At 50.1% G+C, this 25,731-nt stretch overlaps 5 protein-coding genes across 5 annotated transcripts; 2 read left to right on the forward strand and 3 right to left on the reverse strand.

Moving 5' to 3' along the window:
• Positions 1–12: 12 nt before the first annotated feature.
• Positions 13–1,165, reverse strand: MIND_00042600 (NAD-binding phosphogluconate dehydrogenase-like protein; the record flags this gene model as incomplete). Its single annotated transcript, XM_037357395.1, has 7 exons — positions 13–192; positions 244–333; positions 385–395; positions 440–485; positions 532–921; positions 969–1,084; positions 1,135–1,165. 7 exons carry the CDS (start codon positions 1,163–1,165, stop codon positions 13–15), a joined length of 864 nt encoding a protein of 287 aa, XP_037225305.1.
• Positions 1,166–6,736: 5,571 nt separating this feature from the next.
• MIND_00042700 (NmrA domain-containing protein) lies at positions 6,737–7,714 on the reverse strand (the record flags this gene model as incomplete). Its single annotated transcript, XM_037357396.1, has 1 exon — positions 6,737–7,714. One exon carries the CDS (start codon positions 7,712–7,714, stop codon positions 6,737–6,739), a length of 978 nt encoding a protein of 325 aa, XP_037225306.1.
• Positions 7,715–7,791: 77 nt separating this feature from the next.
• Positions 7,792–8,970, forward strand: MIND_00042800 (CRAL-TRIO domain-containing protein; the record flags this gene model as incomplete). The annotated part of the gene is made up of 3 exons (XM_037357397.1): positions 7,792–7,973; positions 8,024–8,165; positions 8,215–8,970. The coding sequence occupies 3 exons, from the start codon at positions 7,792–7,794 to the stop codon at positions 8,968–8,970; spliced, it is 1,080 nt and encodes a 359-aa protein (XP_037225307.1).
• Positions 8,971–9,203: 233 nt separating this feature from the next.
• MIND_00042900 (uncharacterized protein) lies at positions 9,204–11,057 on the reverse strand (the record flags this gene model as incomplete). Its single annotated transcript, XM_037357398.1, has 11 exons — positions 9,204–9,315; positions 9,366–9,419; positions 9,465–9,645; positions 9,696–9,801; positions 9,849–10,143; positions 10,193–10,352; positions 10,394–10,563; positions 10,634–10,644; positions 10,701–10,745; positions 10,796–10,929; positions 10,976–11,057. 11 exons carry the CDS (start codon positions 11,055–11,057, stop codon positions 9,204–9,206), a joined length of 1,350 nt encoding a protein of 449 aa, XP_037225308.1.
• A 223-nt stretch (positions 11,058–11,280) lies between these two features.
• On the forward strand, positions 11,281–12,411 carry MIND_00043000 (Nucleoporin-interacting protein; the record flags this gene model as incomplete). The annotated part of the gene is made up of 5 exons (XM_037357399.1): positions 11,281–11,300; positions 11,344–11,683; positions 11,732–11,884; positions 11,934–12,296; positions 12,346–12,411. 5 exons carry the CDS (start codon positions 11,281–11,283, stop codon positions 12,409–12,411), a joined length of 942 nt encoding a protein of 313 aa, XP_037225309.1.
• Positions 12,412–25,731: the final 13,320 nt, after the last annotated feature.

Here is a 25,731-nt window from a genome sequence, read left to right on the forward strand (position 1 = left end):
TTCTTATGTAATTCACAGAACGATTTGTGCGTGTTGCACAAAATTCGTCAGTCTCTCTCTATCTCTTTCGTCCCCCTCAGCAATCCTCGCATAGAGCTTCGATAATCCCATGTAGATTTCGCCTTCACCTTCACCAACGAAACCAGCGATCTCTTCCATCTCCCCAACCCACCGATACGCCTTAGGGATCATCTTGTTCACACGTTGAACATTCAATAGAAGACGAGACCACTGGCCTCTCACCATAGGAATGGCCTTGACGATTCGTTGCAATAATGCGGGCTGTGAAGACTTAAGCTCATGCAGCAGGGCTTCTGCCGTATTTGGCGATGACTATTTCCAGCCCTTCAACTTGTTCGACGACCGCCATGCTGTCTGTCTCACCTCGAAAGCCGCTACAAACCGTCAGCAATGTTCGCGTGGGGGGGGTTGGACAGACATAGTATCATGGTGGCGAATAGGCCCGTAATTCCCTTGGTTATTCCCTACATATTGTGAGGATAACAAAACAAGCGCCTCACTGGCACGCACCGCGTAGGACATCTTCAGTGCACTCGCATCACCTACGCCAGACTCATTTCCCCGAAGTAATGAGATCTTCAGTCCCACTTGGGACAAACTCTCGAAACGTGCCAACGACGAGTCTTGACCAGACGCATAGAAAGTCGGGTTATAACCATCATCCGTCGGAGGTCCACCAATGATGCAGGCATCGATGAATTGGATCTGCGTCGAGCTAAACAAGGCAGCTATTTCTCGGACGGTCGAAGGATTGACAGCATTACAGTCCACGAAAATGGGTGCAGAAGTGATATGCGCTGAACATTCCTTTAAATATTTTTCAGCGAGTGCATAGGCGTCACTTGGCGGTAGGACAGATAGCATGAAATCACAGGAAGCTATCTCCTGGAATAAAACATCCTATGCTTGTGTTGAACTTGGGAGGTTTTGGAAAAGCAGCGTTCTACCTGCATCCCTGCTTCCTGTGCGCGTTTCCTTGTGGCCTCACTTCGATCGGTAAGATTTGTCAGTACACGGACACCGTTTCCAACTAATCTTCGCGCTATAGCTGCTCCCATGGCTCCTTGAATTTGGTTTAAAAATTTATTTGAATTGCCAAAAGATGCAATGTACCGGCCGATATCACTGCAATAGTTAAGACCATGTCCAAGAGTTTTTGCACGCAGCAGCCTGAGTGGTCTGGAGCTGAACTTGAGAGATGCTGATAAACCCACAACTCTAAAGTCACAAGGGCGGGGGCAGTATGGCGTAATGGTAACGTGGTGTTACCTTGATGGCAGGCTCATACCCAGCCCTCGTTGTAGAGCTCACAATCCTAGTACAGTCGAACCCCTCTTAAGTCATACCTCTTGGTGGAAGGGTCAAATCATGACTTTTGAGAGGTTATGACTTTGGAGGGTTAGCCAAAAAAATTAAATGAATTTATTTTTCCTTTTTTAATGATATCATAGCTGTTTTACTTGTAGGAAATCTGTGACATATGGCTATTGCATGTATATATACTGTACTATATGTAGTCAAGACCTTTTTTGTCTAATTTTGGGATAAAATCAACAGATTTATAAGTATTGATGTCATCAAAACCATTAGAAATGCCCTCTTTTGGGTGGAATCATGACTTGTTCCCCCTGATTTGGGTATGAGTTATGCCTTTTCATAGACCTATGACTTTCCCTGCAAACAGAGCTGGTGGGAGCTAAAAATCATGACATTAAAGGGGTTATGCCTTTTGAGAGGCATGACTTAAGAGGGGTTTGACTGTAGTGTAGTTTAAAGCCGAATGTGATATGATTGATTAACCGATAAATCCGAAGTGTGACAAATGTGATGGAAAAGTGTGGGTTTGCTCTACAAGAGGGCTGGCGCAATTAGCCTGGCCCGTGTTCGCGAATAGACCACTTGTATACCAGTTTGGTGGGCTTCCAGGGTGGCAGCGGAGGCAGAGGGGGTCTGGAAGGTGTCGGGACCGGAGTCGACACGTCGTTCACAGGCTGTGAAGAGGGGTTGGATGTGGAGGAAGAAAAGAGTGGTAGGCGGGGGTTACGCACGGTTCAGAGCCGGGCCGGGCTAGTTGTGCCAGCCCTCTTGCAGAGCACTCACCCCGAAAAATAATAACACTTGTCATATCATTCTGATTTAGCTCTAAAATCATTACATATTTAGCTAAAAATTATGCTCTCAGATCTGGCTGCTCTGCAACGAGGGTTGGGTATGAGCCTGCCTTGATGGTAGCCATAATGCCTGGCTCTATGTAGTTAGTTCTGAACACTACGGACATTAATGTATTTTCCGCCCCAGAAAATACACAGAAAATTTGAAATTTTCTGAAGATCTTCTGAAGATTTTCCGAGGATTTTCTGTCACGGAAAATTTGAAGATTTCCATCAATCTTCTGAGAATCTTCTGGAAATTTTCCGGGTCAGAAGATTTCTAATTTTCTGCCACAGAAAAATTTCAGAAAATGTAGTACTCGGATCTCTGATTCGGCTGATAACATTTTCCCGGCATACAAGTCAGCTATCAAGGCAATCAATCGGCATACTTAATCAACTCCAATCCTCTAATTACATTACATTGACCCACAACCAGTATACAAGGCTTTGCACATGCATGCTATTTCATATTAGCACTCTATATACAGCATTTGGACTCTCCACCACCTATCTGCCAGCCATCTTCCACCGCAACAACCATGAACCTTGCTGCTTCCCCGTCTGCCATACTCAATGACGACTTGGGAGAGTGCACGTCTTCAACCCCGTGTCGCTGGTGGATATCAAGCTGTGACAATGTGAGCATCAAGTTCTGCTTCAGAATTCACTCACAGTTCGACGACTAGAACTTTCCTCGTTGCGCTAGCAGCAGCCATTGTCCCAGCGCTGTCTCGAACAATGATGTGGCGCTACTGTACTGAGACAGGGCGTGGCCGCGCTCGATGTTGGCAGTGCCGGTGTCCAGGCCAGGTGGGTCTCTTTGTGCAACACATTGGTTTAGGGCGGGGTAGGCTTATGGCGGGCAATGGTGGAGGCCAGAACGCAGCGTTGGAGAGGCCGCGCTCACTGCTTCGAACGCGAGAAGGTCGCCAGCCTTGTGCCAGTGTATTTGTTGCCGGGACGGTGTCTTGTTGTTGTTCCCATCTATGTAGCCTCTGCCCGCGGTTGTTGTGAATGCAGGGCGGCAGGTGTTAGCGCCGAGATGCTCGAGGGATTTTGAGCGGCTGCAGGCCCCGGGCCTGGGCCTTTTGGCGATGCAGTTGAATGCCTGGCACGATCCAGTTCATGAAGGCGTCGCCGCTTGCTCTATCAGAACGGAAAAGCTATGGCAACATTAAAACTCACCAGTGCCTCGGTCCCGACTCATAATTATAACCCGTCAGTGCCAACTTCCGTGTCCTTTGACCGCGGCAGAACTGGCCAACACAACTAGTCAGCAAGACAACGAGAGGATTAAGATGCCGACTCACCTTTGTCCTCCGCCGCGCAAGCACCAACAATGCGTCTCCAGAAGCCTAGTTGGACCGGGCCAGCCAAAGCGCGAGCAGCGGCGACTCACTTGCTGCTGACAAGGACAAGTCTGCTGTGTCCCGCCGGGGCCACCTGGCCGGGCACGGCAGCGTAAATGTCGCGGCAGGTCTTGCTTGCGGCGGGGAGATGTGGCAGAGCGAGAGAGGTCAGCGACACGTGTGGACACATGCCCGGCCCTGTCCGAGGTTGCAACGGGCGCATCCCTACCTGGGCGTTGAGCAAAGTCGGAAGAGCACAGCACGTGCCCAGATCCCGCCCAACAGCAGCTAAAGTGGTGCGCGCGGCGGTTCTGGGATTAGCTGCAGCTGCCCGGTCCCAGTCCCGGTCCCGGTGCCGACGCCGCCAGTTGCTGTTGCACGTTCTTCTCTTCTTCCGCACCTCTACGCTGAGCTGCTTGCTCCTCCTCCTTTTGATTCACAGCTAATTCCTCATCCCCACTCGCCTGCCTACTTCCCCTCGCTGCCCTCATTTCTTCTTCTCCTCCGCTGTCCGCCCCCGCCGCGGCCTCCCGCCTCCTTTGCTTCTTCATCTTCCTGCTTCTCGCGCTGCTGCCGCTCCATCCATCCGCCCACGCCCGTCAGCGCCGACTACGGGTCATTCTTTCAGCTCAGAAAATACCCATGGAGCAGCGTGATCCAGTATCGGCTCGGCGGGAGATTCGGACGCGTGGCAGGGGAAGTGCAACGCTCGAGTCGTAGTAGCGCCCGATTGCAGGCCCTGTCCACGACAACACTCACAATAGTAGCATGAATGTGCGCCTGTACTGCCGTGGCCAGCTACCTACCGTAGTTGTCCGTCAAATAGACAGTGACGTGGGAGATGCTCGCTTGGGTATAGTGTACGCGAGCAGTGTTGATGAATGTCGTGAGGAGTGTGGTCGGTAGAGTGCAATGTGATATTGATTGGAGCCCAGAGCTATGTCCATTGCTGTCCTGTAACGAGTCAGCAAAGAAAAATCTCTAAAAAGGAGAAACACACCTCATAGCCAATGGCAAATTCAGCCCGCATCCAATGCACGTGCTGTTTGAGGTCCTCGCTATTCCAGCCAACATCGTTCTGTTTTGTGGAGACCGTGAGCTCATTCGGCACTCGCATCCGAGTCTACCATGACGTTTTCGGACTGAAGATAGTCCAGAGACCCAGTCGTAGCTGAAGTCCGCCTGGTTAAACGGCGCCACAATTGGCGACTGTGAAGGAATTTTTCTGTGAATAAAGCAAAATTCCAGATGTAAGTTACGCACCCAATGATAATATATCCTCGGTGGGGCGGTCAAGTGTAGACGCGTTGTCCAGGTCCGAGTCCACGCCAAGTCAGAGGTGGACTGACTCCTTGCTGGACACAGGGTCTGCGGCAGTGCGATGTGCGGGGCGGCGGGCGGGGCAAAGAGTCGAACGAGCTGGGCGTCGTGGAGATCTCAGAGATATGATGTGGGTGTGGGTGGGGACAGGCTCGGGCTGGGGGTCGACTGGAGGCGGCAGAGAGTTTTCGCGGATCGTCGCCAGCCCGAGGCAGCGGAGAGACGTGGCAGAGCGGGACAAGGGCCGCCGGGGAAGACAAGCGTGTCAGTGACACAGCCCAGCCCTGGTCCGAGGCGCGCTGCCTGGGCGTTGAAAGTCGGAGGAGCACAGCACCTCACAGCACGTTCCCAAGTCCCGCCCAGCGGCTAGAGTGGTGCGTGTGCGGCGGTTCTGCTTGAGGATGTGGGCGGGAGGAAGAAAATAGGCGCTGGATTGATTAGCAGCACGTGCCCTGTCCCCGGCGTCGACGCCGGTTGCTGTCCTTCTCTTCTTCCGCACCCAGCTGCTCATGGTCAACAGCGATGTATTTGTACTTCAATAAACACAAATCTTGCCCTTTCCGTCCTTGTCAACTTTAATAGGGAAGGACAATGTTTGAATGATTTCCTGGACACCCAGCCGACCCGGCGAATTCTGTCCACTCTCCTCCTTGTCTCCTCCGCTTCTTCGTCTCCTCAATTTCCTGCTTCTCGCGCTGCTGCCGCTCCATCCATCCGCCCACGCCCACTAACGCTGACTGCGGGTCATTCTTCCAGCTCAGCAAATACCCCTCAGGCTGCATGCGCAGCTGCGCGATCGAGTATCGGCTCGGCAGGACTGCCGCAGCGAGCTGGGTGCCCCGTGAAAGCAGAGTCGGACGCGTGGCAGGGGAGGTGCAACGCTCGAGTCGTAGTAGCACCCAGTTGCAGGCCCCGCGAGTTGTCCGTTGGATAGATAGATCATAGAACCGGTCAAACATCTGCTCGAGCTGTTCTCTCAGTGTACTAGTAGTTGCAAGACCATACTGGATGTTGAGTCCATGCGACGGCGGATGAGCGCGGGGTCTGAGTCGAGTGCTTCGATGTGATTCGTCTATAGATGATTACTAAGTAGTAAGAAAAAGCAGATCAGTCGAAGAAAGAAGATTACCGTAGGTTGGACAGCCCTCCTCATTCACCACGGAGTCAAGCAGTGACATTGAGCAGGCCAGCAAGGGGGTATCCACATTTCCTATGACTGAGACTCCCTGCTCGACGATGCGTGGGCTGCACTAGCGCTGTGCACCGGTGACCCGCGGCCGAGTTGCAGGTGTGGGCGTGCCGCGTGATTGTGAATCCACCATTGGTGCGGGTGCTGGCGGGGATGCGTCTGGAACGGGTCGTGCTGCCCCTCTTTCCGGGGTCGGTGGAGCTCGATTTACAGTGCTGTCAGACACTGACGCTCTTGACTTGCTTGATGACCTGTGGAACAAGGAGGTCGCAATGGAACACGCAGCAAAGCTTGCAAAACTGCCAGCCCTCATGTATCTTGCGCTCAACGGCACCGTCGACTGGGATGCAACGCAGAATTTTCTGCAGAATTGCGGAAGCTTGCGGGCCACAGAGCATCATTTGCCAGATTATATAATCAGTGTTTCAAAACAGTGTAACACTGTCACATACGTGTTTCTGTCGTGAGCAAACTTAGCCTCCGCCAGTGGCAGTGGTGGGCTGCTCGTAATTACTTGGTGGTCCGATACAACTTCCAGTACCCAAATCTTCTGTGGCGATCGTAAGATATGCAAGTGACACCATTTTGAATTGGAAAGCAACGCGAAAGGCTGGTTCAAGCATGAGAAACCAGAACAAGAAGTTAAGAGCACTGCTTTTGGGCGGAAGAGTAGGGAATATAAATTAATAGTCCGTCTCGCGTAATTACAAGGTATAAACGGCTGCGTAGGACTTTCGCTGCCTGCTACACCGGCCTGGGTGATATCCTGATATCTCCTGGTGGTTTTGGGGAACTTCCAGGTCTTGAAACTGTCCGAAGACGGGCGATGCGGCGGGGTTTGAAGGAGGAGCTGAAGAAAAGAGTGACATGATATCGTCCTTGGCGTTTTTCGTTGGTGCAGATGGCTCGGGGGCAGCTGGTGGGGCATGGAAATCAAGACTAAACAGGTCATCTTGGGGTTTAAAATCGAACCGCCAGCCCATGGCCAAGGAAAACTCGTCGAGACGTGGGGTGGACAGCGATTCCAGCGTGATTTTGTCCCGGTCTTCTGGGGCTGGTGTAGCCTTCAAGTTGTTCCCTCTCCCCGGCGAGTAGATGAACTCTAAATGGCGAATATCCGCGGCAGAGTTTTCCCAAAGAGTGACCAAGTTGCCGGCTGGGAGGCGACCCCATGAGAACGTAACGGCTTTGAGACGAGGCACGCTCAGTAATCCTTGCAGCGCGACGAGGTAGCGTGGGGAAACATTTCCAGCGCCATTCGCAATGTTGAGTACCAGTGCTTCGACAGGGGCATTATGAGCATCAACACTATTGCTCAGGCTCTCGATGGCGTCCTCGAACGAAATGCCACCAGTCTCAGGCTGTTCATCCGGCTGCAAGAGATCCAGGGTGATTCGGAGTCGACGAACATGTAGTATGAGATGTGGACTAGAGTTCAGTGCCGAAGCGAGAAGTTTCCACTCTGGTGATGGCAGGCGAGTGTTGGCGGCAGCTGGAGAAAGCTCGATTGGATGATACAGAGGCCGATTGGACAAATGGAGCGAGCGGAATAGATAGGCTTGGGTGGGGAAAGTCCAAGCGCGCGTAACGAGGGAACAGCGAATGAGGTCCTGTCGAGAGGTATGCAGCTCCCATAGAACAAGCTCGAGGAGTTCAGGAATAAGCAACGGGTGGTTCTCCATGAGAATTGGATGATGACGTAACTCGTTTCTGCTCGGCCGAAACTCGGTTGGATGACGTTGCCCAGCTGACATCGAAAATGGTTTGCTCCGACTCCTTGCCTTCCCCTTCATGGCGTCCTCCGCAGACACTTGCTGGGCACTTGGGCCACCTATCGCCAGAACAGGAAACCAAATTTTCCGAGTTCAAACTCGCCTGCACGAAGGAAGATTTGTACGCGCCTGGCAAAACGCGTCAATCTCTGGACGAAGCCGCCTTACTGTGTGTGGCCTATGCAACTGGGAAACTTCTGCTACTCATAACTACTACAGTCGATTTCTTCGGGCCCGCAGATTTGAAGTACCTGATGCTCTGCATATGATACGCGAAACGGAAGCTTGGAGAACAGCCAACAAGCTGGAGGAATTGTACGATACGTTGGATGTGAGCGCCTACGAGGATGCCAGGCGAGTGGTGCGCTATTCTTCTCGAATGATTATGCTCCATCTTATTCGTTACCAAGTACCACCAATGGACCGGCCGACGCGACTTGCTTGGTCGACCTGTTTATGTCTACGAGATCTCCCATCTGAAAAACAACATGTCTGCCTTCGAGCAGTCTTCCAAAATACTCCCTTCCAACCCCTCGTCCGGGGATGCCGCAACCAAGCCTATTCCAGGCAAGCTACGCGTGTTATTCGGGCTCTACGAGAACATGGCCGAGTTTGTTCTGCCACTTTGCACGGCCGTCAAGTCTCGGCCAAACCCCGAAACGCCAATAACATCGACAGCGCATATCGTTGATGTCAGTGGAGTCGGGCTCATGGGCTTCTGGAATCTAAAAAACCACATGCAAGCCGCTAGCACCCTTGCGAGCGCACATTATCCCGAAACACTCGATAGGGTTTATATCCTTGGTGCCCCGTCCTTCTTCCCGACCGTCTGGGGCTGGATAAAACGGTGGTTTGACCCTGGCACGACCTCCAAAATCCATGTCCTTTCCCAGACGGAGGTCGCCCCAACGCTACGTGCATTCATGGACCCAAAAGATCTACCGAAGAAATACGGGGGCGAGCTTGAGTGGGAGTATGGGATGCTCCCAAATCTGGACGGGGAAATTTTAAAAGCTGTGTCGGGGCTGAAAACGGGAGATGAGTGGGTGAAAGGCCCATTGAGATGGGTTCAAGACCAGGATGGTAGTGGGAAGGCCAAGGTAATTGCGAAGGGAATGATAGATGGAAAAAGCCGGAACGAGGAGGTTGGTGTTTATGAGTTATAGCTGTCACCAATGTACCAAGAAGATATAGAAAGAGGGTTCCTTGCCTGTCACCAGAATGCTGACTCATTTCTGTCAGTACCGAGCTTGTCCTATGCCGTCTCTGATTCATTGCTCCATTGTCACACAACCTACAAAAGGGCAGTTATGAATATGAGGTACTTCATGTACATACTTATGAATGTGTAGAATAGATTTAAGAATAAGGCTAATGAATGAAACTTTCAGTGATGCCACTATCGTGATGGCAATGTGAATCTCCCCTCATAGGGTCGCCAGCTTCCATCCGCCTCCAACACGACATCATCCACGCCCTGCGGAGCTTGCTGCAGAATCTCGGCGAATAGTCTATAAACTGCTGAATCATCTGGGAATGACGGTAAAGCGAAAACACAAACCCGTCGACAATGAGCTCTCGCCAATCGAGTATTTTCTGACATATTGGACAAAACCTGCGACGATATAAGAGCCAGCCCAGTTCAACTCATGAAACACACCAAGTAGTTGTCTGCTCCATGAGCGCATACCACGACCCTGCATCAAAGCACTGCGAATGCGCACATTTGGCTGATCGACAGGGCACGATAATGCGGGCAGAGCTAATAGGGCACTTCAAAGGGAGCTTGAACGAGCTGGAGATAATGTCTTCGTCGGCGTTGGTAGCCATGGACGCGACCACTAAGCCAAGAATTAAGTCGAGAAAGATTTGAAGATGAAAGAAGACCGACTCTGTCGTCGTATTTCATCAGCAGGCACGAGCCGTGTTTCACGCAAAGTGTTGACCAGAGACATGAGACGTTGCGCCTCGATAAGCTGAACCACAATGTAAAATTTCTGGTGATATTGTTAGGACAAAATGGCCAGCAAGTACCCATACATACGTCGCGCTTGTCCTTTGTCGCGATTCCCCAATGATTCGGCATGCTGTCGGTATACTCGATTGACACCGAATTGTTGCCTATCCGCAAGAACCCAGCAGCGCAAAGGTCGGGGGGAGCGATTGACCCTTTTGCGTTCTTGAAGCCGCGGCGCTTGAGATAAGTGTTGGTGAGTCGTCGTCCGTTGACCGTAATTAAACAAGTGGCAGGGAACTCGATTGGCAAGGCAGGGTGTGAGGGTGAGTATGGAGAGTACAGCGTCGAGGACGTGCAAAAGAGACCGAGTTGATAATTGGAGCTGATCAAACTAGTCAGAGCACGAAAAGGGTCGAAAAGAGCTGACGCACGTAGGAGAATGTAGCTTCGAGACTTCCTCTGCGTCCAACTCGAAATCCAAAGTCGCTTCGACAGGGTCTCCAATACCATAGGTATCTGCTCGTCTAAGTTTGAATATCGGATGAGAAAGAAAAGAATGGGTTGCGGAGGAGGGACGGGAGCTGCTGCTTGCTGAATGGGCGCTCTCGTCAGGGAGGCGGTAGCTGAATGACCTGTTGACAAGAGCTGGCGTGGCTGTGGTTGCCGGTTGACCGTCGAGTTGGAGGCACGAGGAGGTGAAGGAGCAGCAGCAGCCCAACCGACAGGATCAGGTGTTGATTGCGGGGTGGTGGTGGTCTCGCTCTCAATCACAGCGGTCTCGGAGTCCAGGATTGAGGGATCACTGGGAGGAGGACCGTCAAGTGCCCATCGACGGGATTCATACTTGGATCGAATAAAGGATTCCATTTTACTGGAGTTTCAACTAAGAAGTCGTTTCGCATCACGCACTGGTCTGGAATGTTAAATGTTTAGACGCGCCTCCCAGTACAGATTTGCGCGCTTATTTCCCCATTTCTGGATGCTCTGATGGTGCAATGAGGACGGATAGAAGGGAAATTAAGGCTAGCACGCACCTCCATTTGCTCTGGCGTCCAGGTATCGAGATCAACAGACTTGACTTTGCTGATGTGAGTCCCCATTCCTCGATGTATCCCAGAGCAGCGAATGCAAAGAAAGACGCCGAGATTCCATGGCGCCCAGCGCGGATCTGCAAGGATGAGAGAACTTATAACAGTTAACCAACATGAACAGACCATTATGTTTGCAGTCAGCGCAAACTTTGTTGTCCACACGCTTGACGAGCTGGAGAAGTATCCGCGTGAAGCTTTGGGTCATTGCTTTATCCTGAACGAGACCTGTTGGTGGTTCTCTCCAGATATCGTCACAACCGCGTGGTCGTGACCAGTTTGCTTTGTGCCAACGGCATCCAAACTCTCCACCTCATCCAGAAACCTCACCTCTCATTTATCGCGCCCGGAGCTACCCTCAATAAACCTCTCCTTGGACCAGATCGAGGCCCAGTCACGACGACTGGTTTCTCAACAACCCACCGCTGCAAATGAAACTGACCGCGCGTAGGTGCAGTTCAATTCTACTGATTATATGCTAATCGTCCATCTAGGAACTATTTGCTTGCCCATGCACACGTCGATGCATCCGCACTAAGCAGCTCCATTGCTCATCTCAATACCACCGCAACTTTTTCGCCACTCCAGCCATTGCAGGACACTGATGTTGCTCGTGAACTTGCGGGTTACTTGCGTCACGCTCACGAGCAAAATCTCATCTTGACCATCGAGGAGGGTCGCCGACAAACGCAGGAGCAGCTCTATCGCACGCTTGAGGAGCGAAGCAGGCGGGATTGGGAGGCTAAAAAGAAGCGCGTGTTCGATGAGTTGGGCGGACGCGTAGGCGGCGACAATAAGGCTATGGCCGAACTCAAGAAGAGTTTCCACAGCAAGGTGAGCCCGCTTGTTGGCCCATTGCCCATCTTATTGAGTCAAATGCAGCCAAGTGTTGCACCCAGCCTTACACTCCAAATGCAAAGCAGGATGATGATTTACGACAGGGTAATGACGAGTCTGAATGCTGCTCGTCTCCGTGGCACGTCGTATCCCATCGTTCACGCGCTCGCTCGCGCTGCTTACGAGGTTGCAACTGATGTAGGTTTCTCGCTCTCCCTCCTGCTTCCATCTTAGCTTCCATTTTTAGCCGCGTTCTGCGCAAATGTCTCAAAACTTCCATGTTCTTGCCAAAATTACAGGTGAACCGCCAGCTCTACCTCCCACAGAGCACGCAAGTGCCCACATTCTCAACGCCCCCACTTTGGAACGAAAATATGCCTGCGTATACTTGGGCAATCAAGAAACACGCGAAGCTGCCGCACTCCGTCGGCAGATCACGAACGGCGCACGACAGGCACTGGAGGAGCAGTATTGGGATGTTCTGGAACGAACAATTCAGTCACGACCAAATGAGGCTCAGCTTGGTGGCGATCCAAGTATCGCGAATAAAGTGCGAGCGTTCCTTTTTGTGAGGTACTACAAAAATGGCGAATGGGAGGAGAGGATCGAGGTTTGTTGTGTATTCTTCTTGGTCAATGTCGATAACCGTGTTGAGATAGCTTGTCGCTGGGCAACCCTTATGGGCACGACTTTTCTTCCTGATACGAACGGGGCATTATCAATAGCCAACCCTGCGTTTTAGCCCCAGCCATTGCCCGCCGTAACCCATGCTTTCCCTGGCCCGGCCAGCAATGTGCAGCCTCGTTGCTGCACCGGTACTGCCAACATCGAGCGCGGCCACAACCTGTGTCAGTACAGTAGCGCCACACGATCGTCCGAGATAGCGCAGCGACGTGGGCTGCTGTGTGGTCGTCGAACTGTGAGTGGATTTTGTGAAGTCACAGAAATTGCTTGCTGCTCACCATTGTTACAGCTTGAATATCCAACAGTGACGGGGGGTTGAAGACGCGCACCCTCCCAAGTCGTCATCGAGTATGGTGGACGGGGCAGCAGCATAGTTCATGGTCGTCGCGGTAACCATAGAAGAAATAGCCGGCAGATAGGTGGTGGAGAGAAACATGGTTGACTATTCAATGGTGTGTTGTTCGTGCTTCATTTCCGCCTCTGCTTAGTTTTCGACAGCCGCTTGGGCCAACGAAGACGTCGAGTTTCAAAGTTGCAGATGCAGAATTGAGTTGAATTAGCTAGGTGCGTGGTTGGTCCCCCAGTGTGATTATACTGAAAGGTCGTGTAGCGTGTGGAGCTGCTACTATGTGCTGTTCTAACAGGCTCCTCGTTGCTCTTCTATCTCCATATCTACCTATCATTTGGCCTTAAACTGTTCCGCGAAACCTGGTGTGTCTTCTGTAAGAGCAAGGATGTGCACAAGGTTCAAGACTTGATTCTTGATGGTGTTCTCTTCATCTTCTGATTCGTCTTTCTGTATAAAACCAACCACAGGCTGACTGGCGAGATCCAGGAAGCGGGCTTGGAGCTGAATCCAACTGGAGCACAAGTTCTGGCGACAAACTGAAATGCCCACCTCCACACGGTCCTAATTGCGATTCGAGCAAAGAGATGGATGGTGATGAACAGGCCCCCAATGTCTGATTTCACGGTCTACCACCTCCGAGACCAGCTCCTTGCCATCATCACCCACTTTGACAAGGCCATTAGTGTGCGGACTTCCATGCTCGGCGGACCAGTCCAAAGGCTGTGTATGGGGCACATGTGCAAAGCCTTGTTACTATGTATTATACTGGTTGCGGGTCAATGGAATGTAATTCCAGCAAATGGAGGATTGGAGTTGATTTAGTATGCCGACTGATTGCCTTGATAGCTAATTTATATGCCGGAAAAATGTTATTGGCCGGATCACAGATCCGAGTGCTACATTTTCTGAAAATTTTCTGTGGCAGAAAATTAGAAATCTTCTGACCCGGAAAATTTCCAGAAGATTCTCAGAAGATTGATGGAAATCTTCAAATTTTCCGTGACAGAAAATCCTCGGAAAATCTTCAGAAGATCTTCAGAAAATTTCAAATTTTCTGTGCATTTTCTGGGGCGGAAAATACATTAATGTCCGTAGTGGAAGCCCCGGGTCCCGGAAGGGGTTCGATCCCGGCAGACAGTCTTCTGTCGCAATACCATCAAATTGGGGAGATAACAGTTATGACACACGTGCTGTTTGATCCGGTACCGTCAACGTGGGCTGCCTTAAGCGCTGCTTATGGTCATAGGTTTAAGTCCTATAAAAAGTGTTAGGGAGTTTTAGTGGGTATTACCGCTTGTGGTTGAAGTCCCACAGTATCATTTCTGGTTTCGGCAATGATCTGCGTAAATGTATTTCTTCCTGTTGGTTGTATTCTATCTTTCGGCCTGGTCTCAATTCCGAGGCCAAACAATTGCGGGGCTTGTACTCACCGACCAATGTCGGCCCAACCGGCAGCTAATGGCTGAGACTAATAGGGGATGGCACCTTCGGGTTCTCTGATGCGGCCTGCTATCACACCACAAAAAAAAAAAAAAAAAAAAAAAAGTCACAAGGGCCTCTGGCGTGTGACGCCTGAGACTAAAACCTTGCAGGACCCGTGAATATGCCCCAAGAGGTTGGATACCGAAATCTGGACAAAAATTTGCAAATCTCAACCCAAGGTTAGACCAGAATCCGGATAAAAATTGGGCCAAAACCAAAAATGTTAGATTCATAGTCCGGACAAAAAATTCCTCTTGGACAGGTTGGATTTGAGTCTGGACAAAAAATGCATATTTGGGTGGACAAATCATGTGCAATCAGACGAGAAATGTATCGAAATCGCATTTGACATAAAATCAGCCTGGATCAGAACTTTGAAGAAAAGTGTCTTTTTGAGACATTACTTTGCTTAGCGCAGCTTTTTTCAGCTAATTTTAGCTGACTTGGGGATTTTCCCTGATTTTCCCCAAGGTTTGAAGCAAATCTGGACAAAATTTACTGCTTGGGGCTAGGTGTGTTCAAAATCCAGACAAAAAAGTTCCAGTCCAATGTCCAAAAATCCGGACAAATTTTGGCAATCACCAATTTCAGTATCCAATCTCTTGGGGCATATTCACAGGCCCTAATGTCAGGGGAACCTCCTTTTTGGCCCCTCAGAGACGATTCTGATTCCAGTCCAGTTCCAGTTCCGACTCCGGTCCGGCCCTTTATCTCACCCGCACAATCACCGATACGTCAACACTCTCCCAACAGTCGCCCTGGGACCTTGCCTGCAATGCCGCCCAAGCCTTCTGTGCCCGACAGCGGCAGCTACGGACAAGCAGTATATAGTCAGCTACCTAGCAGGTGGACCCTCAGATGTCACAAACAAAGCCAGATCAGATCAGATGATGGGCCAACTTAATGGATGATCAAATGATCTAACTTCGTAGTGGTTGATGATGAGATCAAGTTGTATTGATAGGTATGATACAACTGGATGACTATTTCCCAAGAGGTAGGAGGGAAAAGAGAATAAAAGCACTGGGGGCAGAAGGCCACCAGCGTCCTCTTTATATACTAATTCCAGGCTGCTGATACTGACTCACTCTGACTCATACCAACTCACGCTGTGTCAGGGGGAACCCCCACTTTGGCCTCCTTCGGACCGTTCGAGTGCATCTGAGGCGCTGATAAGCCGCAGTCTGGGACAGACCAGGAAACGACTATTTTTGTCGATTTTGTTGCTCAGCGCACGTCTCAGAGTTGACATGAGTCCCGAATAGTCAACTAGGGAATTACCTGCACAAGAACTGTTGAAAGAACAGGAGAGAAGTTCAATTGTTTATTCTGTAAAGTAGTACAGTATTTATACTACTAATGAATATTCTAGTAAGTTCTACTAAAGTTTGACTGGGATCAGTCAGCGTTGGGCTGAGTGATCCGCCCGGAGTTCGCTAGAGTAAGCGATATTACAACACTCCCCCTCGAACGTAGCGGCGGAGCATGCCTGGAGAGGGAATTTGGGCAAGTGATGCCGCAGATGGGAACTTGTGCCTGGTGAAAGGCAAAATCTCATGGAGTTGTGGTTGAGCCAGGGTTGGCCAACAACGGAGTTGGCCTTTGCCTGATTTGGCGCGCCGGAGGTGTGGGAACATGGCTGGAGGTAAGCCGGATGAAAATAGGCCGGCGGATTTGGCGTGCCAGAATGCTGCTTGGCCGCGGGCGGGCCCGAATGATGGGTTTGGCCGTGTACCAGGGCCGGGCCTGAGTTGGCCGGACATGGCGGTGCCGGATTTGGCGCGCCGGGAAGTGGGCCGCGAGTGGGCCGCGAGTGACTGTGTGTGTGCCATAGCCGCGTGTGGGCCGGAAATGAGATGGCGGTGGCCGCGAATGGGCCGGAAGAATGACGGTAGACATGGCCGTGAATGGGCCGGGAACGTAGATAGGCCATGGATGGGCCGGATATGCGTCGCGCTGCCAGAGTTAGCGTGCGGGAAATAAGAGTTTGACTGCGCAGGGGTCCGATACTGGCCGCGGATGGGCCGGAGGTGCCAGATGGGTTGGCTTTGCGTTGCCGGCGTTGGCGTGCGTGTGAGAGAGCATGGGCTGCCTGCGGGTCCGGAGTGCTTGTGTAGGCCAGGGGTTAGGCCGCGAGTGGGCCAGCACATGTCGTGTCCAAGTTGCTTGTGGAAGCGCGGACGGAAGTTGCTTGTGTAAGCCCAAGAGTCAGTGTGGTGGCTGCGAATGGGCCGTGACAGAGGTCGTGTCCGAGATGCTTGTGTAAGTGTGGACGGAGAGGTGTTGGCTGCGAATGGGCCCGACTGGGGCCACGGGCGGGCCGGAGCAGAGTGGTGTCGATGGCGGGATGTCCGAGTGGTTGTCCGTTGCCGCTTGGCGTTGCCCAAATGAGCGTGCCAGAAGATTCCAGTGCGTGAGAGAACGCGGGGCTTTGCCCGGGCCGATGGCTGTGCTGGATCGAGGCATTCGCCGACGGTAAGCGCTTGGGCGCACCTGCAGCTTGCAGCTGCCAGTCCAAACCAATACCAGAGCGCACCCTGGGGGTGGTGTCTCTGGGCCGAAGATGGGGGGGTCGATACACGAGGGAATAGACGCGAGTGGTCGTATGCGTGATGGCCGCGGAGTGGGTGGAGCAAGCGAGGTGAGAGACAGTTCAGGCTATGCGGGGCCCATAACCTGTTGAAAGAACAGGAGAGAAGTTCAATTGTTTATTCTGTAAAGTAGTACAGTATTTATACTACTAATGAATATTCTAGTAAGTTCTACTAAAGTTTGACTGGGATCAGTCAGCGTTGGGCTGAGTGATCCGCCCGGAGTTCGCTAGAGTAAGCGATATTACAACAAGAACCAGTCAAACTCCAGTCAAAATCTATCAAATCGCTCTCAGTGATTCCAAAATCTTGACTAGGAAAAGTTCGCAGAGCCCGTTCCTCGCTAGAATCTATCCAATTCCATGCAAAATACCCAAAGGGAGTGTATTCCAAAAAGGCATATTCGGTTTGGCGCTCAGTGGAGACTCGAGATCGACTTCTCCTAGATAAGGGACACCCCTATCTCTGTTGGTATCGACGACTGACATCATTGGAACGTGGTTTCGGATCATGCTGGAGGATCGAGAGTGCCAAGGGACGGTTAAACGGCGAAAACCTACTCAATTGATTGGGGCCTGGACCTGTGATCAACGGCGACTCTAAAACACTGTCGAGGAACTGATCATCTGAACATTGGAAATGCGCCAGGAGAGTTGGGACAACCACCGCTGAGGCCATACGCACAGGATATAAGTTATGGGTGTCAATCGAAAGCTGGGAAGCAGAGCTATCCACTTATCCTACTCAAGATCGAGGGATTCTTCACAAGACAAACTAGATGGTCGTGAACACGGAGGATTTACACAGGTCATTGACTCCAATACACGCGATACCAGTCATCTGGACCTGGATTTTCGACTCTGGGCCGTATGGCGAAACGATACCTATACAATTATGCACATGGACGACTTTTCTTACTCGAGATTTTCCCTGATTCTATCAATTTCTGTTTAGTATTTATATCTCTGTTTTGTATTTGGCAGGTTCACGGATTGCCCCGCTCTACTAGGTGCATCTGGGGATCTAGCTCGTCAATCTATCTTGCTAGCTCTTTCGAAATAGTATTATCGCGTCGGAAGGATTATTGGTTGAGGGTTTCGGTTGCTGAATACAAGAGTTCCGGTTGCTGTTTATTGGGTTTCGGTTGCTGGTCGAGAGTTTAAGGCAGTTAGTTCCTGACTCGAGACAACTCAGAGGGTTTAAGACAGTTAGTCCTGATCCAACGAGTATAAACTCTCCGGGCATCGTATTGGCGCTTCTCTATTGCTGAGTTTCGTCGATAGTACGCTTTGGGGCACGACAAATCAACATTTTTCGCAAGAAACTCATATCTACCCTACAACCTTACACATCTGTGCCAAGGCTCTGTTCACAGGGGCCTGTACTCGCACAAGGAGTTGACGATTTTTGGGTTTTTGTGACTTTTCCTACTTGACATTATACATCTTTCTCTCTACGAAAAGTGGAGTTTTGGTTGTTTTTATTGGTTTGGTTAGTTAGAGAGCTCATTTGCTGTCCCCACTCCGCACTCATCATCTGGAGCCCACCGCGAGGGGTGATCGAGTATTGCTAAAACTTGGTTTCGTGCAATTTGTGACAAGCAAGAAGAAAAGCAAGCGCCCACACGCTTGGATCGAACGTCAAAATACCACCAAAAGGGAAACAGCGAGATCTAACTGATTCCCAACCGAACGATTTTCCGAATCTACTACGCGGAGTTGGAGAACTGAGACCGACACCATTATTCGTACCAAAACTATCTGCGAACGCGAAACCGAGGACTACCCGTAACTCGCAAGGCAATCGAAATCGGACAATCCCGACAAAATCGACAAAAACTCAAGCATCTTCGTCGAAAAGACCGACTCAAGCATCAACACAAAAGCGCGTTCAATCGAAATCTACAACAAAGCGCAAAACCAACACAAACTCAGCGACTGTCGAAGAAGAACAACAATCTCCGACACCATCTTCGCCTCTAACCGACTTATCTGAGAGCAAAATCAACACGAATCGGCTTAACGAACCTCCGATTCAACAAAACAACGAAAACATGGACGATGGACCTGGCGGAAATGGTGGAAACGGAGGCGGCGCGGGTGGCGCAGGAGGAAATGGAGGTGGTGGAGGTAAAAACGCTCAAGGAGGAGCAGCGGTGCGGTTCAAGGTGCCTGAAACATGGGATTCTGGTCGTCCTAGCTGTTGAACAGGCAAGCACAGAGGTCTGAGGTCAACAGTGAGAAACTCTAGATTGGATGTACAAGGAAGACTTGCCTGAGGTCAACAGTGAGAAACTGGGGACCTCAGAGCGAAACTAGACTACTTATATATGTATGAGTATGTATCTAGTATGCATCTAATATGTATCTAGTATCAATCTAGGAAGGATGTGTAACAGTAAAGGAACAATGTGTATCAGATATGTATCAGATAGCTAACAGAGACCATGTAACACAGAGATAAGACGAGATTGAGAGAGATAAGATAGAATGAGACTGAATGAAGCCAATAGCACAGATTTCAACACTCCCCCGGGATGAAAAAGCAGTCTCATCCATGGAGTCCAAGGCGCTCTCTGAGAGAGAGAACTGCAGGACGAGGTAAAGCCTTTGTGAGAATGTCTGCCAACTGGTCTTGAGTGGGAACATACTGGACACCAATTGTGCCCTTGCCAACTTCGTCTCTAAGCCAGAAGAAGGCAAGGTCTAGGTGTTTCATACGCCCATGATGCTCAGGATTCTTTGCAACAGATATGGCAGACTGGTTGTCCATGAGTAATGGGGATGATCCAGATACAGGGAAACCCAATTCAGAGAGCAGATTGCGCATCCACTTGATTTCCTTACCAGCCTCTACAGCTGCAATATACTCTGCCTCTGTTGTAGAAAGAGAGACAGTCGATTGCAGCTTGCTCTTCCAGCTCACTGGAGCACCATTCATCATAATCATGTAGCCACCAGTACTCTTTCCAGAGTCTTTGCAGCCACCATGATCAGCATCTGCATAAGCAGTGAAGATGTGTGATGAAGGAGATGCCTCTTTGGTGTAAGTCAGCTTGAAGTCAAGTGTCCCTTTGATGTAGCGGAACAGATGCTTCACAGCTGACCAGTGAACTGGGCCAGGGTTGCTGTTGTATCTGGCAAGAACTCCGACTGTATAGGAGATATCTGGACGAGTTTGGGTAGCCAAGTACATCAGAGAGCCAACTGCAGAGAGATAAATACTCTTGTAGCGCTTTGATTCATCTTCTGTCTTGACTCCCATCTCCTTGGTCAAGGAAAGACCAGGCAACATCGGAGTTTGCACAGGATTACAATCAGACATCCCATACTGCTCAAGCATGTCCACAGCATATTGGTGCTGGGGGAGAGGAAATGGCTCCAGTCTGGGAATCACGCTCTACCTTGAGCCCCAAGAAGAACTCAGTAGGACCAAGGTTCTTGACTTTGAAGGAGGTGCCAAGTTGAGCAATGACCCGGTCAATGGCAGCATCATCTTTGGCACAGATGACACCATCATCAACATGAATAGGGAGTATGATGCGCACATTGCCATCTGAGTAGATATAGCAAGAGTGATCAGACTGGAGGCATTTGAATCCCATGGAAACAAGTTTCCTAGAAGCTTCTTGTACCATTGCCGACTTGCTTGCTTCAGGCCATAAAGAGAGCGCAGAAGTTTAAGCACCTGGTCCGGTCTGCCTTGAGGAAAGCCAGGAGGTTGAGTCATATAGACATCTTCCTCAAGGTCCCCATTGAGGTAGGCAGAGGAGAAGTCAATGGAACGAAGCTTCATATCATGCTGAGCAGCAAGAGCAAAAATAGTGCGGAGGGTGGCAGGTTTAATTTAAAGGTGGGAGAGAATGTCTCATTAAAATCCACACCTGGGCGCTGTCTACGACCATCAGCAACAAGCCGGGCTGTCAGGGGATGAGGGTCCAGGTGCCTAGTTGATACCAAAGCCGGGGGAACAGCCCCACGGCCAACTACTTAAGTACAGGGCTATCTGCGCACGGACCAGTCACGTGATCAGTCACAGCTGTCACATCACATGCTCCCCTTACACGGGCCTTGTAGCGCTCAATTGTGCCATCAGACTTGTACTTCTTGATAAAGACCCATTGGGCACGAATAGGGCTAACACCAGGAGGTGCATCTACCACTTCCCATGTACAGTTCTCAAGCAAAGCATGAATCTCTGCGATAGCTGCCTCATCCCATAAATGCCCATCTACCATTCGCAATGCTTCAGGTAGGTTCCTAGGAAGACGATCTGAAGCCAACATAACTCTCATAAGAGCAGCAACGGCACTGTTAGCACGTTGCAAGTCAGGAGACATTGGATCGCCTTCATGGGCAACAATCATAACACTGCCAGGTTTGAGAAGCAACTCATCATCAGATGATTCTTCACCTGATGATACAGCTGGTGTAGGTTCTCTCTGAAGCCTTCCACCACTCCCCCGGAGCTCTATGCTCAGTGATCTGACCATGGAAGCGACGTCTAGCTGCCACTCCAACTGGAGAAGGGGGGGAGTTTGCTCTGGCAGGTTAGGAAGATTAGGAGGGGGGATGGAGATGGAGATGGAGAAGCGGGTGCTGGAGCAGGGGCTGGTATAGGATGAGCGGGAGTGTCATTATCATCATCATCACCATCTGGAATATAAATGCCATCAGGTGGAGGAGGAGGGAGATGATTGAGACGAGAGAAGACAGAAGGCTCAATGCGCGGACACTTTGCCATTTGGGTAGGGCTATTGCCAGGGAAGTAGCGCTCATCAAACACAGCATGCTCAGCAATAACAATCCTCCTGGTGGCTGGGTTATAGAATGCCCAGCCCCTATAGCCACGAGGGTAGCCAACAAAGATGCACTTCTGAATATGAATACCAGAAGTGGGCCTTTTGTCCTTTTGCACATGCACATAGGCAAGGCAACCAAAAAACCCGAAGGTGTGCCACACTTGGCTTCGACTTGTACCACAATTCATGAGGAGTAGTATCCTCAGGAATGTGAGAAGTAGGATGCATGTTGGACACATGAATGTAAGCATTCACAGCCAAAGCCTTGAAAGAAGGGGGCAAGTTTGCCTCATGCAACATAGCCGTAGCATGCTCATCAATGGTACGATTAGCACGCTCTGCTGTTCCATTCTGCTGTGGCCTGTTCCTCACCGAATGGCGACGCACAATGCCCTCTGAGTTGAGATATCTATCCCACTCATTAGACATGTACTCTCCACCTTTATCTTCCTGAAAAGCCTTGATTTTGCGCCCAAAGCGGTTCTCAGCATAAGCTTTGAACTCTTTGAAAGCAGCAAAGGCATCACTCTTACGCTTCAGGTGTTGAACCACCTTAAAGCTAGTATGATCATCAACAAAGACTATTCGGTATCTGTAACCCTCTCGAGTGTAGACACGGTATTCTTTGAGATCAGAGTGAACCAGATCAAGAGGCGCTCCAGAACGATGACCAGTAGAGGGAAAAGGTGCAGCACTCAGCTTGCCAGCTAGGCATGGTTCACAAATGGGATCTGGTTTCTTTTGTGAAGTAAGCTTCACTCCAGTCACCAGATTCTTGCTCAAGACTCTCTGAGTGTCAGAGTGATGTCCAAGCCAACGATGCAGCAAGTCCAAGTCAAGAGGCAAAGTCCCAGATGCAGAAAAAGCTGATTGAGAAATGGAATCGACAACTTCATTCACATGTGCTTGGTTCCTCTCATCAATATCTGCCTCAAACAGAACTTCTCCAGAATGTTCAAAGGAGATGGTACATCCCTTCATAACAACAGAGAGCCCATGAACTCGAGACAGATGAGTGGTAGAGATGAGATTATGGGATAAACCCGGAACATACAAGACAGAAGTGAGTAGAATGTGTCGACCTAATTGTCCTTTTCTAAGTACAGGCTTCAACAAGACATCTCCAATCAACTCTGAGTAGACTATTACTCCGTTTGCAACCTGTATGGGTATCCTGAAGGGCCTAGCATTGAGTAGACACTCCTTTTGGTGGGTCATATGCGACGTGGCTCCTGAGTCTGGATTCCATCTTGGGTCAGCAAGCATAAGAGTTGAGAGGGTAAGAAGACTTGCATTAGCAGCACTTTGGACTGTTGCTGAACCTTCACCATTTCCGCCCTTTTTGGCATGGTGTTTGCCCTTTAACAAGGCCAGGAAGTCTGGACACTTGAGAGGGAGGTGTAGCTTTTTGCAGAAGATGCAAGGATCAACTGCAGGAGCAGCAACTGCGGCAGCAGGTGTAGTTGGTGGGACAACAGTTGGAGGGGTTGCAGCCATAGCAAGACCAGACAGAGGATTTTGCTCTGCTGAACTTGTGTCACCTTCCTGATGCTGGAATCGAAATGCCTGGTGATTGGCAAAGGCAGTTTCGATCTCTGACACCTTGAGCTCAGTAGACTGCTCAAAAGGTGCTTTGAGAACTCCTAAGAGTCCCTCATCAGGAAGAGCCATAAGAAGAACCACAGCTTGTAGCTCTTCATCTGCCTTGGAGAGGTCAAAACCGGTTGGTCTTGACTCTTTCAAGAGAGACATAGCAGTAGAAACACGACCAGAGAGCCCTAGGAGTGATTCCCCATCTCTAAGACGAATTGAGGTGAGGGTTCTATAGGCAGTGAAGCGAGCACCAGCCTTCCTGGGGGCAAAGATGTCCTCCAGGGCTTTCCAAAGGGCACAAGGATCGTCCTCATGCTGCTTAACAAGAGGTTTGACCTCTGCAGAGAGCATGCCCCACAGAATGCCAGCACACTTGTCAATGGCAACTGCACCAAGTGCTTTCCTGTCTGCCTCTGTAGAAGCAAGACAAGCAGAAAACACCTCCTTTCTGCGCAAATAGGCCTTGGCATCACTCTTCCAACTTGGGAAAGAAGTGTCCTTAGCAAGAATAGGCATAACATCCGAGTTTGCCATTGTGTGAGAAGTGAATGGATGGAAATGAATCCAAAGCTAAAACCACTGCAAATAGGCAAGTGGCGCCCTCAGTAGTGTGTCTGGTGATGAGAGAAAGAGAGAGAGAGATAGTAGGTAAATGAGCAAGCAGTTGTAATCTCTCTTGAGATCGCAATCCCTAGACTCAGTGGGGTTACCACAATGTTGTCTAGTGACCCAAAGGATGCCTTATACAAGGATTACCCCAACAGTTCAAGCTCCTATATACTAGAGACCACCACACACACAAAGGACAGAGATGTTGAGCAGAGGGGAGTCTCACACACAAGGAAAAACACTCAGAAATAGCTCAGAGAGCGGGGCCCATAACCTGTTGAACAGGCAAGCACAGAGGTCTGAGGTCAACAGTGAGAAACTCTAGATTGGATGTACAAGGAAGACTTGCCTGAGGTCAACAGTGAGAAACTGGGGACCTCAGAGCGAAACTAGACTACTTATATATGTATGAGTATGTATCTAGTATGCATCTAGTATGTATCTAGTATCAATCTAGGAAGGATGTGTAACAGTAAAGGAACAATGTGTATCAGATATGTATCAGATAGCTAACAGAGACCATGTAACACAGAGATAAGACGAGATTGAGAGAGATAAGATAGAATGAGACTGAATGAAGCCAATAGCACAGATTTCAACACTCCTGGGATGAAAGCAGTCTCATCCATGGAGTCCAAGGCGCTCTCTGAGAGAGAGAACTGCAGGACGAGGTAAAGCCTTTGTGAGAATGTCTGCCAACTGGTCTTGAGTGGGAACATACTGGACACCATTGTGCCCTTGCCAACTTCGTCTCTAAGCCAGAAGAAGGCAAGGTCTAGGTGTTTCATACGCCCATGATGCTCAGGATTCTTTGCAACAGATATGGCAGACTGGTTGTCCATGAGTAATGGGGATGATCCAGATACAGGGAAACCCAATTCAGAGAGCAGATTGCGCATCCACTTGATTTCCTTACCAGCCTCTACAGCTGCAATATACTCTGCCTCTGTTGTAGAAAGAGAGACAGTCGATTGCAGCTTGCTCTTCCAGCTCACTGGAGCACCATTCATCATAATCATGTAGCCACCAGTACTCTTTCCAGAGTCTTTGCAGCCACCATGATCAGCATCTGCATAAGCAGTGAAGATGTGTGATGAAGGAGATGCCTCTTTGGTGTAAGTCAGCTTGAAGTCAAGTGTCCCTTTGATGTAGCGGAACAGATGCTTCACAGCTGACCAGTGAACTGGGCCAGGGTTGCTGTTGTATCTGGCAAGAACTCCGACTGTATAGGAGATATCTGGACGAGTTTGGGTAGCCAAGTACATCAGAGAGCCAACTGCAGAGAGATAAATACTCTTGTAGCGCTTTGATTCATCTTCTGTCTTGACTCCCATCTCCTTGGTCAAGGAAAGACCAGGCAACATCGGAGTTTGCACAGGATTACAATCAGACATCCCATACTGCTCAAGCATGTCCACAGCATATTGGTGCTGGGAGAGGGAAATGGCTCCAGTCTGGGAATCACGCTCTACCTTGATCCCCAAGAAGAACTCAGTAGGACCAAGGTTCTTGACTTTGAAGGAGGTGCCAAGTTGAGCAATGACCCGGTCAATGGCAGCATCATCTTTGGCACAGATGACACCATCATCAACATGAATAGGGAGTATGATGCGCACATTGCCATCTGAGTAGATATAGCAAGAGTGATCAGACTGGAGGCATTTGAATCCCATGGAAACAAGTTTCCCTAGAAGCTTCTTGTACCATTGCCGACTTGCTTGCTTCAGGCCATAAAGAGAGCGCAGAAGTTTAAGCACCTGGTCCGGTCTGCCTTGAGGAAAGCCAGGAGGTTGAGTCATATAGACATCTTCCTCAAGGTCCCCATTGAGGTAGGCAGAGGAGAAGTCAATGGAACGAAGCTTCATATCATGCTGAGCAGCAAGAGCAAAAATAGTGCGGAGGGTGGCAGGTTTAATTTAAAGGTGGGAGAGAATGT

This window comes from Mycena indigotica (assembly GCF_014461135.1).
Source record: "Mycena indigotica strain 171206Taipei chromosome Unknown Mind.scaff0001, whole genome shotgun sequence".
Taxonomy (NCBI): domain Eukaryota; kingdom Fungi; phylum Basidiomycota; class Agaricomycetes; order Agaricales; family Mycenaceae; genus Mycena; species Mycena indigotica.